Source organism: Stegodyphus dumicola, chromosome 2, assembly GCF_044657685.1.
Source record: "Stegodyphus dumicola isolate Sdum_Otavi_A_Nest chromosome 2, ASM4465768v1".
Taxonomy (NCBI): Eukaryota; Metazoa; Arthropoda; class Arachnida; order Araneae; family Eresidae; genus Stegodyphus; species Stegodyphus dumicola.
Genome location: NC_140769.1, coordinates 209,219,643 through 209,233,213, shown reverse-complemented (window position 1 = coordinate 209,233,213; position 13,571 = coordinate 209,219,643). Strand labels below are relative to the sequence as shown.

At 31.9% G+C, this 13,571-nt stretch overlaps 1 protein-coding gene across 2 annotated transcripts in view; it reads left to right on the top strand.

Annotated features, from left to right (window-relative positions):
- The first annotated feature begins 28 nt into the window (after positions 1 to 28).
- Positions 29 to 13,571, top strand: part of LOC146998807 (alkyldihydroxyacetonephosphate synthase, peroxisomal-like) — a 169,536-nt gene continuing 155,993 nt past the window's right edge. Inside the window, exons 1-2 of one of the 2 annotated variants that reach the window (XR_015039718.1) lie at positions 29 to 342; positions 3,516 to 3,608. Coding sequence is in view for 1 of the 2 variants with exons in the window: in XM_085811680.1 (XP_085667806.1) it covers positions 239 to 342; positions 3,516 to 3,608 (197 nt within the window). In the remaining variant the exon portion in view is untranslated. The remainder of the gene's footprint in view (positions 343 to 3,515; positions 3,609 to 13,571) is intronic. The other variant, XM_085811680.1, reaches the window with a different exon arrangement.

The following is a 13,571-nucleotide window of genomic DNA, read 5'->3' as shown; positions in this document are numbered from 1 at the left end:
TCACGCAAGGTGGCGCTGCATTTGTCATCACATTGCTCTTCCCAGTTTCGAATTATCAATTTGTTTATGGGGAAGCTGTCTCGTGTTTGCATTCTGTATTTAATTTTGTGAAGTATAATTCGGTAATATAGTGTGCATCTCATTTGTATTTAAATTTTGAAAATTTCTACTGATTCTGATTAGAAATATAGTCACATTAAAAAAAGAAAACTATTGCTATTTAATAATTACATTTATCATGCCGGTAAAAGATCGTATTGCGACAATTAAACGTCATCTTTCGGGAAGCCAAGTAGAAAATGAAATATCTGAAGATTCAAAACGCACTATTCCAAAACGAAGGTTTGATTTTTTGCTTTATATCTCATTAATGTGTATATAATTAAGAATAGGAATCTGAAAATAAAGTTTAAAATTGATTCTGTATCATAACTGTAGTGCGTAGTTATGAAGAATTCAAATTTTATATTTTTGTTCGGAAGTTGGTGACTTTGAACAACGATGGGGTGAATAAAATGTATGAACCCCGAAATCTGTGGGTAAAATCTGTATTTACTAATGGCAGTTTCCATTTGTAATAAATACAGACAGCAGAAATGCATGTTGACATCTTCTATATCACATAGATATTCATGACAGCTTGTATATCTTCGAAACCATGAATTTATTATAGCTGTTTCATGTAGAGTTCATACTTAAACTAATGGATTTGGTGTTAAGTAGTTTAGCTCATACAGTAATAGCTGATAAATACATAAAGTGAAATGTTTGAAGAAAAATATGCCTTTATTGATTGTTTGTGAAAGTAAATTAGCTGTCACCTTTTACTATTCTGTGCTTGAAGCCGGTCCTAAGTCCAATGGTAACATGAAGATACTTAAGGACTTTCATTCAGTATCAGGGATTTCGGTAATATTCTTGCTTTTGGTGTTTGGTAATTTTGCCTGAACAGCTGTTTTGGCAAGTAAACTGATAGATAACTTCTAAATTATTAAAATTTATTGTCAGAGTAGTTATATGTTTATTTAATTTTGACCTCACTTAAAGCAATACTTCAGAAATGCGAAATTTTCTCTGTTAAATAATGGGTTTATCATTATATAGCTGAGATATTAAATATTTATATAGAAATTCATCTGTGAATGGTCAAATTCATACTGTTGTAACAAATTAAAATTTTTATTGTAAGTTATAAATATGAGTATGTATCTATTTTGTTCTGTCCACATACATTGTTTTTAATATTTCTATATACAACATGAAAGTAACTTCCTGTTAAAAAAATTAAGATCTGGTTCATATTTTATAATTATATATAAGAATTTTTATTTAATTGTGGATTATTACCCAAGATAGACTGAATCATTACCAACAGCTCTCCTTGGCATTCGAGCTGCTGTTAAAACTGACATTCCAAAACTACAAAATCTGGACGAGTTGTGAAATTTTGCCAGAGACTCGTCACAGAGATTGGTTGACTTGCTCATAATTACTCTTGAGTTATTTTCTTTTCAATTTTCGTTAAATCACATTTATTGTCTACAAATTTCAGAACTGAAAAATTCTTATTTTCATTTATTTATGTGAATTATATTCAACCTGTATTACTTTATTTTGTTTTCTATTTTTATTTAATTTCATGTATGTAGGTGATTTCAGCTACTGACAAACCAGCATTCAAATTCCTTCTTGTTTATGCTAGTTTTGTGTAAATACTGTCGTTCTCTCAATTTGCTTGTTCAGTAGGAGGGTATACTCTTATTGTGGTTTATTCTATTTGAAAAAGATTTGATAAAGAATCAACATGATAGGTTGACAAAGAAATACTTGAACAGGTATTTGTAATATCACAGAGTACAATCAATAGTTACACTTTAAGATACAGTGAATCTCAAGATATGATTTAATTGGTTCCAGCATTGAGCTGGTATAGCAGATTTCTTGTATCTAGAAACAAACTTTTTCATTGAAAATAATGGAAATTCAGTTAATCCGTTCTTCATCCCCGAATCAATTTTCCTAATAAATAACAGTGGTAAATAATATAACCGTAGTTTAATTTTATGAAGAGTCCTGGCTATTAATAGGGATGTGGGGGAAGGCGAAATGGATTAGTGTGAGGAAGGAGAATCCTCCTCTGATTCAGGATGGTTCTTTCTTGGGAATTTCAACTCCGGTTATCTCTTGAACTTTCTGATGTTGTTTCTACTACTTGTATCTAGTCTTGTCCCCTCCCCTTGCAACATGTTTTTAGTCTTTTTCTACTGCTTGTTTTTATTCTTGTTCATGTGCCCCACCATTGGAAATTAATATATATATATATATATATTCATTACACTAATAACTATACAACAGATTTAAAAAAAGTACCGTATATACCCGCGTATAAGTCGACCCTCCCCCCACTTCGACATAGAAAAGTCGTACAAAATAAGAAACCCACGTATAAGTCGACCCCCCACTTCCGAAATCGATCGAGAAACATCGAAAATTTTTTTTAAAGTACTACATTTATTCAGAATCATCTGAGAAAAAAAGTAAATATACGATAAAAAATACCTTGGTAAATAAACAAAATCAAAATCCTTCAATATCCGATTCATGGTCAGATTCGCCAAACATTTCATAGAACTCTTCTGTCGTCATTGGCTCGTCATCATACATATTTTCAGTCTCGAACTCTGTATTGTTGCAATCACTACTAGAGCCTTTGTCGTCGTTTTCACTTTCAAAAACAGCATCATCTTCCGTGCCCTCTAGTTCGTTGCTAATACAATATTTTTTAAATGATTTTATAATCATTTCAGAGGGTATTTCGTTCCAAGCATCTTTAACCCACTGAGCAGTTAATGTAATATTAGGCTTTTTAATGTTGTCTTCTAGAATTTGAACATGATCGTATATAGTAACCTTCTAGAACTTGTTCCGGAAAAGATTCGCGTACGTAAAATCTTTCCGGATTTTTCCCTTTTTAAAAGTTAAAAGAAATATTCAAAACTGTTCAGTTATTGCGTGGGCTATTTTTTTAAATTTTGACGTGTACGCCTGTTAACAAAAGTATTTCATGAATGAACGATAACTATTATAAAGACTTATACGTACGTAAAAACTATCTGCATTTCTCTTTTCTTGGCGTGTTGCCGAAACTTTTATATTGCTGGATATTGATCGGTTGTTTGGGGGCCGAAAATTCTTTGGTTTAATCGAAACTTACTCTAGTTAAAGTATGAAACTCTGTGATTAATTTGTCACATAATTTAAGTCATGAATTACTTCAAGTAAGTGACTTATTTGATAAGTCGTCCAATTTGAGTGCGGAAGAAAACAACTGCATTATGTAAAGAAATTTTTGAACTTCCGATTCTTTTAATTTTTTATGGCCCCGCGTATAAGTCGACCCCCCCCCACTTTGAAGTCTTTTTTTTTTGTCCAAAATATCTCGACTTATACGCAGGTATATAAGATAATTTTAGTGACAGAATTATTTTACTTTACTTACTTATTTATTTATATAGGCAAGAATTGTTGAAATGGAATGGTTGGGGCTACAAGGATTCACGATTTCATCTAAATAATAAAGTAAACCAAGTTGCATTTTCTGGTGACAGGTATTTATAATTTTTTTTTGTTACATAGCATTTTAAATTCCTAATATGTTTTTTTTATTATAGCTTTTATTGCTGTAGTTTGTGATTATTATAGTCTTTGTTTAAATGTAATTATAAGGGAAATTTTCTGCTTAAACTTTCAGAAAATTAAATAATATCTAGAATTCCGTATTCATATTAACAGCTATATGTATATAAATGTAAAGGTAAGAAGTATTGTTCATTTTGATGAAAATTATCTCAGTACATGTGAAATTTTAAAACACTAAAGTGAAGAAATTTACCATGGTAAATTTTGGCAGTGGTGTTATAATTGGTGCTAAATCACAAACTTTAGGAGAAAATTATAGAAGTTTCTCTAATACCTTTTTCTTTGGTACCTGTTGTAATGTGGTGATAGTGATAAGGAATGTGTCTGTGTTGCTGCTGATAAATACGACAGCCCTAAGGAGTTTTCTAGAAGCACAGAAAACAGAGTTTGGCCTATGAGTAGTAGGCATTTGAAGTCTTGAAATGGAGATGAAATTTTGTTGTTAATTATATCTGATTAAAATTCTTGATAAATGCAGTAACAGTATTTAATGTGCTGTAGCTAACAAAGAGCATGCCATGAAGGTGATCCAAGCATGATTTCCTTGGTGAGAGTAAGCAGCATTGGCCCAATCTGGGCTTCAGAAAGAGCAATATGTTGCCAAATGTTATGAGAATGCAAGGAAAAGAAACTTACCGTGGTAAAAAATAATTTGTTTGATATCAATATAACATAATTTATTTAATACATACATATAAAAGGAATTTAATACAAATTTTTATTTCAATATTTAATGATTTCATAATTTTTTATAGAATGTAAATAAAATGTAATATTATATTTATTATTTTATCTAATACAATTTTGTTATCAATTTACTTTTAAAAATAACATTCCAAAAAATTAATTTTTTACAAACTGTTCCTGGCAGATACAATTTAGAAATAATTGTTGTTAATAATGCCTCAAATACATCATCACGACCGACTTAGTTCCTGAACATTGCATTGCTGAATGGTTCTTTCCCAACATATACTTACACATTGTACCCATTTTTCAAAATTCTCTTGCTTGGTATAGAAGAAGTATAGAAACTATTTTAGTAGATGATATATTGAAAATAGTAAGCGTGATTAAAAATTTGCTATGAAAACTGTTATATTTTAAAAGGGAAAATTTTTAGTGACCGAAGAAATGTGAGCTATGAACGCATGCAAAAAACGTTATATTTTAAAAGCGGCAGTAGAGAAAATGTTACATGTGGAGATCAATAACAGAAAGTATTTATTGACACGTGTGTAGATTGTTAACTGTTTGTTTCTCACTAATGCGGAAATGTGATAAAACAATGTTCTTATCAAAGCTGCTACAGAAGACAACTCTGAAGTTTACTAATACCTTTTCATTTGAGCAACAAAGGTATTACGCATAAGAATGTAACAAAATTGTAATTTGTTGGTATTTTCTTATTACAAACCACTTTGTAAGTGGCAGTAAGATTATTTATAAAATGCCAACACAAACCATCATCAATTGGCTGACATTCCTAGCGATGATAATATGCTTATGATGAGAAGAGCTCTAAGTGAATCACATGGTATCATATTTAGTTTTTTCATTTAAATGTTAACAATTCATTATCACGAGGAGTTTGAGTGTTCTGTGTGTTAATGTGTGTCCTTTTCTCATAAAAGTTTTAAAAAATATTTTGTGTAGAAAAAATGAGGAAGATGCCATATATTTCTTTTAGGAAAGATGCATTTTACCTTGCATTTGAATACGCAAAAATTGTAAAGCAAAATACAAATCCAAGTGTTGACAAGCCGTTCCTCTTTGTCTATTGCTTTGTCATTTCCGCACAGCTTCTATATAAATAATTTTTATTTGGTGGCCATTTTTACACTTTTGCTTGGTATACAAAATTCTGTTCTCTTGTACCACTGCTTTCCATCACTTTTTTAGTTGATAGCAAGTTAAATATGACCAATATGTTAAAGGGAAAATTAATAATGAAAAATATGAAAGAATTAATGATGTAATGAAGAACTTTGTTCTTATTTTAAAATTTATGAAAAATTAAAAATTGGCAATATTTAAAGAGAAAATAATTCACGACAGAATGATATCACATAGTCAAAAGTGAGAGTGAAAATAAAAAATGGGGCACATATCACAAAGAATTACTGCTTAATTTGTAATTGGTTATCAGTTAAAATGCCAAACTTTTTAGAGGAAAAAAGAATTACTGAATCAATAATATCACATAGCAACATCACAATCAGAACAGTCTGAAAATAAAATTAGTTGTAGGTAAAAAATCTGGAGATTGTATTTACCAAACTTGGTGACCAATCTTCTGATTTTGGCAGCTCACTGAGGTGGGCACTTTTATTCTAAAGTACCAAAATGGGCATTAAAGAAAATGCAGTGAGAGCATTTGAAGGGCAGTTTAAAGTTACAAGTGAAGGAAAAGCATATATTTTGGGAACAAATTTGGTGGTGTCAGAATACTGCTTGTAATAATGCAGTTTTATTTTTAAACTGTTGGGCAGAGTAGGTGATGTTGATTCAGTTGTTGGAAATCTGCTTAGCCTTTATGAAAATAAAGTGATTGAATTGGAACATTTTTATCAGAAAGGTGTATTCTCTACATCTAATTCCATTGGCAAATAAGGGATAAGTGACCCTGAAGAAATTATAGGCATGAACGAAAATCTCTTCATTTAGATGAAAGCATAGCTGTTGACGTTTCTTCCATTTCTTTGGTAGACTGAGCTAAGAAACCAGTGAATTCTCTCTTACTCAAGTTAAGAATAGAGAAGCAACTGCTTTCATTGGAAAAACATTGAACAAGATGAAAAGCAGGTTAGTGGCATTTTACTGTAAACCAGAGGTGGGCATTAACCCTTTCCGGCACACTACCTTTTAAAGTCGAAGTTTTTAATAAAAAAAAAGGGCGGGAAGGCAGTCTAATTAGGCCTAGAGGAGTACACAAGTAAAATTTTGTGAAGATAGCACTTATTGTTTTAATTCTGTTGTGTGTGCCCAAAGTGGTGCGCCCAACAAAATAGAGCTTTGAAAAGAGTTTTGAAACGAGCATTGTCGTCAATGAACTGACCGATGAGATGCGGAGAAACAAAGAATACAGACACTCAGTTGTCCTAGATTATCGGTGAACCCGGTCTGGGCACACCTAGGGTTCGCCATTTGATTTTAGGCAAGATTTCAAGGTAAAAATTTAAAACTAATATAGAATAAGGAGATTAGCATACAGCCAAAAAAAATAACATAGAAATTTCTTTTCAAACAATTCCTTTTATACCGTTAAAAAAAATCTGGAAGATTTCTTTGAAAAATGAGGGTCTTAAAAAACTAAACATGGCTAAAATATATGGACTGGTTTATGTTGAGCTGCTATCTACTATAAATAAAGAAGGTTCAGAGTAACCTTTTTAGGTGTGTCCAAATCGGACACACTGTGCCGCAAAGGGTTAAGTCGAACGTGATCGACCAGTGAACCACCAAGATGTTTTGAAGTCGCTTTTTTAAAAAACCTAAGACGCGCATATTAAAACATATTTATGAAATGCTGGTGCCAGCTAGACTGGAGAGTTAGATTTTTGCAGTCGATGAGACTATGTTTAAGCAAAATAGTTCGTTGAATGTGTAGACGACACATATATACTAGGGGAGAGGACAGTTCTATATCTCCCCTTCTACTAGGACGATTGGCGAAATTCAACTTGCATTTTTCATGTTTCGAAAGTGCAACTTAGGATATGTATTAGATTTATATATAGCATTGATTTAATATAGGTATTTTGACACAAAATTGGCCTTTTTCTGGCTCCTCAGTGTTAATTGAATGTGAGATATATTTATTAATATATCTTTTTTCATTAAACTTATTTGATTCTTCCTTTCATATTTCAAAATTTAGGTTCATTCCAAATAAAATTTCCCAATTTTTTATGATTTATTTTTAAAATTTGTATTTTTAGCTTGTTCAGGACCAGCGTCACATATACGTGACACAACGATTCTGCTCCTACCAGTCCAGCGCCACATATATGTATTATTAAAACAGAACGATTTATTTGAATTTTTAAAAGCCAGTAGATGGAGATAAGTAGTAACTGTTTTCACATGGGTTGATTCATACGGCATTTGAGCTTCATGTACTAGCATTAGTTTCTGTTTTGTGCTTCTGGTTTTGATAGATTTATTGAAATAAACAAACTGGAAATCATGGCTCTTTATAAGTGCTTGTGAATTAAAGGGGCACAGGCATTTTTGTTTATTTCATTAGGATTTTCTTTCTTCCCTTTTTTTTTCTGTTTATTTTGAAACATAACATAAGCTTTCTTGGTTAGTTAAAAAGTAACATTACAACATTATTACAGAAGGGGAAAGATTCAGCTTTCTGTACGCGTAATGCATTTACTAGCTTGCACTTCTCAGGAAGAGTAAGCTTTTTTTTTTTTTTTTTTTTTTTTACTTACTCGATTTAATAGGTCATTATATATAATGACAGAGGCCTTATATTTTGGTATGTAATGTATTTATTTTACATATAATGCAATTATATACAGTCAAAAGTCGTTAATCTGGACTCCTTGGGACTTCGGCGATTCCGGATTATCGATTTTTCCGGATTATAGATCATCGGTTTAAATCTCGTAAGATGGCATGCAGAAATTCAAAATTAAAAATATGAAACCATAATTTATGAAATAAAGTACAATTATAATCTAAAGGGTATCAAAATTTACATAAAAAAGCTTAATATTTATTTGTTTACTTTATTAAACATTTCTTTCAATGTAAGTTGTTTAAGTTGCTTCGTTGTATGTGATAATAATTTCTCTTTAATTCTATAAACAGACATAATTTCTTGTTCAGTTACAAAGTTCCGCTGGTACTTACGTATTATCGCAACCAGGTTGGCGCGATTTGTAAGTTTGAGTAAAAAAGTATGAATAGAAAGAAAATGTACATTTATTAATTACAGATAATTTTTAATACAGTTTTTTATATTATTTTGTTTTAAAATATAAAATAGCAATTAAACCCGTCTGGTTTCGAATTTGAATAAGTTACAAAATTATTTTTTCGGCAGAAATCTTTTGGCTATTGCTTTTAGGACTGATTGAAAACCGTCTTCGCCATTAACAGCTTGAGCTTGGCGCCATATAAATTCGATAAGGTATGAGTCAAGATGATGACGGGCTGTTCCTCTCTGTTTTTTTGTTGTGCCATTTGGCTGAGCCCCACATGCACTCTACATGTTGTGTGTGAACGCCCGTGTTGGGATCCACAAAGTTTTATTTGTGATTAACAGTTCCATGCAGAAATCCAGCATTTTCGAACTCACTTGTATTGTATCCTTTCCAGCAATCCGAATAAATGATGCTTCCTTCCTTGATATTTTTGCAAATTTTTTCCACGAGGGTAACGGCGCTTCTGTTAGGTACAGTAACCAAAAAAGTCTCTTTCTTTTCTCGGCAAATTCCGCCGAAAACCCATTGATGTGGTAGTACACACCCAATGTTATTTTTTCTTTTTACAAATAAATTCTTTTTACAAAACTACGTATAACACGTAGGGTTGCTGTAAGTAGGGTCGCCAAATTTGGCGATTTATGCGAATTTTGGCCTGGTTGCGTTAATACGTAAGTACCGTTCCGCTGTTCAAGTCCCGTAATTGCTGTGCCCAGAATACCGACTAACTTGTCAATCGAAATTTTTTCGTTTTCCGTTACCTCTCTGTCACCTTCTTGATGTCTTTATCCATTTTTTGCAGCAATTCCACTTTTTGTTTGACATCGAAACATACTTTCGTTTTGTAGATCATTTGGGAGCTCCAGCATCGGAAATTCTGTTTGACATAATCGAAAGTTCAAGTTTACTTTTATAAAATTGCTCTTACAGTCTGCAAAAAATAATAAGCCGGATCCAACTCGAAGATTAAGGAACAACGCAATCATCAACATTAACTGAAATAAATAATTAGATAATTTTAGCTTATACCATCCGTTATACAGAAAACGCGCACGCAGAAACGTATTCTGCGCTTGCGCACACACGTATGCGCAGTCGTAAATGTCTTACGTGCACACGTAAATGCCTATGCGCATGTGTCAACGCGGCGCATGCGCAGAAAGTTTTTAGCTTTGAGGCCCGGATTATGGGTGTCCGAATTAACGACTTTTGACTGTATAATGTATAAATTGACGTGATCAGTAATGGATATCCCGCCAGTGGGTGTCTTTCCTTGATCACTTTCCAGTCACTGTAGAGACTTTTCGGTTTATCTAATATAAACCTGATGTCACATGGCGTTTGTGGATGAAATATTTCTGAGTAATATTTTTTTTGAATAAGTTTTGGGACATGTTGTTGGGGTTATATTGTTTCATTCCATTAGCCATTGCTAAGAGGCCTTACTTAAAAACTTAAAACATTTGTTCGAAATCACCGGATTCCGTCTAACTGGAAGACAGTTTCTGAAAATTTACGTTGACGGAAAAGGTAATAAAGGTAGGAGAAGATGCGTTGTGCTCACTAATACAAAGAAAAAGCAAAAGTAAACAACATATTTCGAGTGGAACATATGCAATATAGGACTGAGTCGATCCTTGTTTTAAATTATTTCACACACAGCAGAATTTTGAAATTGGAATTTAATTACCTACAGATAATTCTTGTTTAGTTTTTTTTTTAAAATTTCGTATTTGTATTTTTTCATGTTTATAGTATTTATTTCTGTGTGTATAGTTATGATTTTAGTATTTTACCTGTTTAATTTATTTCTATTAATGTGATATTCTTTATATTAATACACGTTAAAAACAAGTACATTGAATATGCAGCTTCAAAAATTGAAGTCATAATATCAAAATGCTGATTTTATAAGATTTTTTTTGTAAAATTGGGCTTAACTGCTGAAAATGCGCGGGCCGGTGGCGACGATCTATTTCAGCGGGTCCGGTCCCGTGACTGCGCTGGTCCTTAAAGGGTTAAATCATTTTTATAAATTTTTCAAAAAAACATTTGAATTATAAAACTGTACAATTTTTGCCATCATCTTAAAGTAGATGTATTTCTAAGCGTACCTGCAAAATTTCCTAAGATATACGTGAATTTACATTTTGGTGCATTTTGAAATTTGGCGTATTTATTTTAAGCGATAATAACAAAAATGTGGTTTATGCATTCTGTTAAAATTATTTGAAAGTATGAATGCTGACTTTTTTTTCCGCTCGTGGACAATGAAAAAATGGAAAGGAAAATAGGTTGCTATAACTTAAAAAGTTCGCCAAGTGAATTATTCTTGGCAAAAACTGAAAAATATGCATCAAGATAATTCTTTAAATTTGTCACCAAAAATTATGAAATGTAATATCTAGGCATAATTTGTGTCGTAGAAAAGAAATGTGGAAAAAAATTGGTTCGTTATTTCAGAAAAAGTCCGATTTTATATCAAAATATTAATGTTAGGACAATGCTATATATAAATCTATTATATATATCCTAAGTCGCGCTTTCTAGACATGAAAAACGCAATTTGAATTTTGTCAATCGGCCCAGTAGAAGGTTACAAATTCATTGGTTTACGTATGTTTGTTGCTCGCTGCATTGAATACATCCACGGTCTAGCGGTTGCCAAAATTCTTCAAACATTGAACTTGCCAATTTTCTATTACTTGTGTTTTTGTAATAAAAATAGTAATCTGTTGTATTATAAAAGAGGGGTGCAATGTCGAAAACAGGTGTTAGGAAAAACATATAATTTTAATACAGGATGGGAAGAACAGTTTTTCTTTGCAATGAATGGATAATGTGTATGCTATATATGTCATGCAACTGTGGCACTGCCCCCCCCAAAAAAAAGAAACATTGAAAGGCATTTCAAAAGCATGCAAGGAATTTTAATACCGATTTTCGATTAAAAAGCTAATTGCGTAAATAAAAATTTAAAGAATTTAAACCGCAATGAATCAGGGACAACAATCGTATTTTATTAAACTCAATACTATATCTAAGGCTGCAACAGTTGCATCTTTTCGTGCGAGTCATGTGTTAGCAAAACATATGGAACCTTTCACAGATGGAGAAACATTAAGAAAAGCTTTTCTGGAAGCCAGTGATTCATTATTTGATTCATTCAAGAGCAAATATGAAATTATCCATGCAATTTAAAGACGTACAGCTTTCGCGTAGAACTGTCGCATATCATGTAGAAATGATGGATTCTAATCTGGCTGTTCAGCTGACCTAACTATATTTGCACTTTGACGAATTTAGGGACATGGTTAATATTTCTCAACTTTGCATTTTTATAAGAATGGTTTTTAAGGATATGAGTGTAAAAGGAGAATTATAAACAATATTAACTCTAAAGATGAAAACATGATATGAAGATGTTTACTGCGCCTTCAAAAAAATACATAGAGAAGAAAAAAATCCAGTGTATAAAGTTGTATCGATGACAACTGATTGGCCCCTTAAATGACCGGCACAGTCAATAGATTTTTGGCTATGTGTATCAGAGAAGGTGACATATTCATTATTCGCATTCTTCACCAACAGGATCATAAAATTCTAAATATGCATCATGTTTTGGGAATCTGCATGAAAATTATGAACTCAGTTCGAGGAAGAAGTCTTCAGAGAAGAATGTTTCAGGTAAAACAAGAAGTAAACGAATCTGCTTACAGGGAATTGTTATATCATGCAGATGTTCCTTGGTTAAGTGGGAGTGTATGTTTACAAAGATTCAGAGACTTACTACAAGAGATAAAGATTTTCTGGAATCAAATGATAAAGCGCATGTTGGACTTAGTGATGATGTTTGGTTGATGGATTTAGTTTTTGTTGTTGATATAGCAAGCGATCTTAAGTAATTGATCTTACAATTGCAAGGAAAGGAATCAAACAATAGGAGAATTGATTGGATTTGTTACTACTTTCAAAAACAAGCTAATATCTTCCCAATTATGAAGAATGAACCTTTTGAAACCTATTTCTGACGAGTTGTTTAAAAAAGGAAGTACATTAAATAAAGACAAATATGATAAAATAATGAAACTTCATTCTGAATTTGAGAGACGTTTTCAAGAATTTACTAGCAAATAACTTTTGGAATCTAATGGTCGAAGTAAAGTGTCCTAATTTGTGTGTGTGGGGGGGGGAGTTCCATTTCATTTATTTGGCTCTACTTACCTGTGTAAAACTGCATTTTCAAAGATGAATATAATTACGACAACATATCGTTCCTGTCTTGTAGACAACCATTTAGAATCCAGTAAAAGTTAAGCAGTTAGTAATTGTAAATCGAGATATTCAAGATTGGCAGACAGTATGCAGACTGAATATATTCTACTAACTAAAACTACAAGAACTAACTTTAGATGAAAATGATTTATTTTTTAATGTACTTTGAATTGTTTAATAAGAAATGCATTATTTGAAATTATAACATTTGTGGCTATTATTATGTTTGTATCTTGCATTTTGCTTTAAACGCGGTTTTGAAAAGAGTATTTATTTTTTTACGTAGGGTTAGGTAGGTAAGTCGCTATTCCGTATTTATTGTTAAGTTATAATAAATATTGTAGAAATTTATTGTAGTACCACACTGGGTGGGCCACAACACCTTGAAAAAAATTAGAAGTAGCTCTTACCCTGTAAAAATTTGCCCACCCGTGCTGTAAACCATAAATTTTATTTTATTGATACAACAACAACTGCTCTTAATTATGGCGCCAAAGAACTTTGGTGGTCCTTTAAGTGGCAGAATAAAAATCAACGAGGCAAAAAGTTCCAACATCACGAGTCTTACTTTGTAGAATTAGTTTGATAAAAGTTCTTATGTTGAGAAAATGCTTATGCTGCTGTATTTTAAAACCTTTGTGCCAATATGATTGCCAA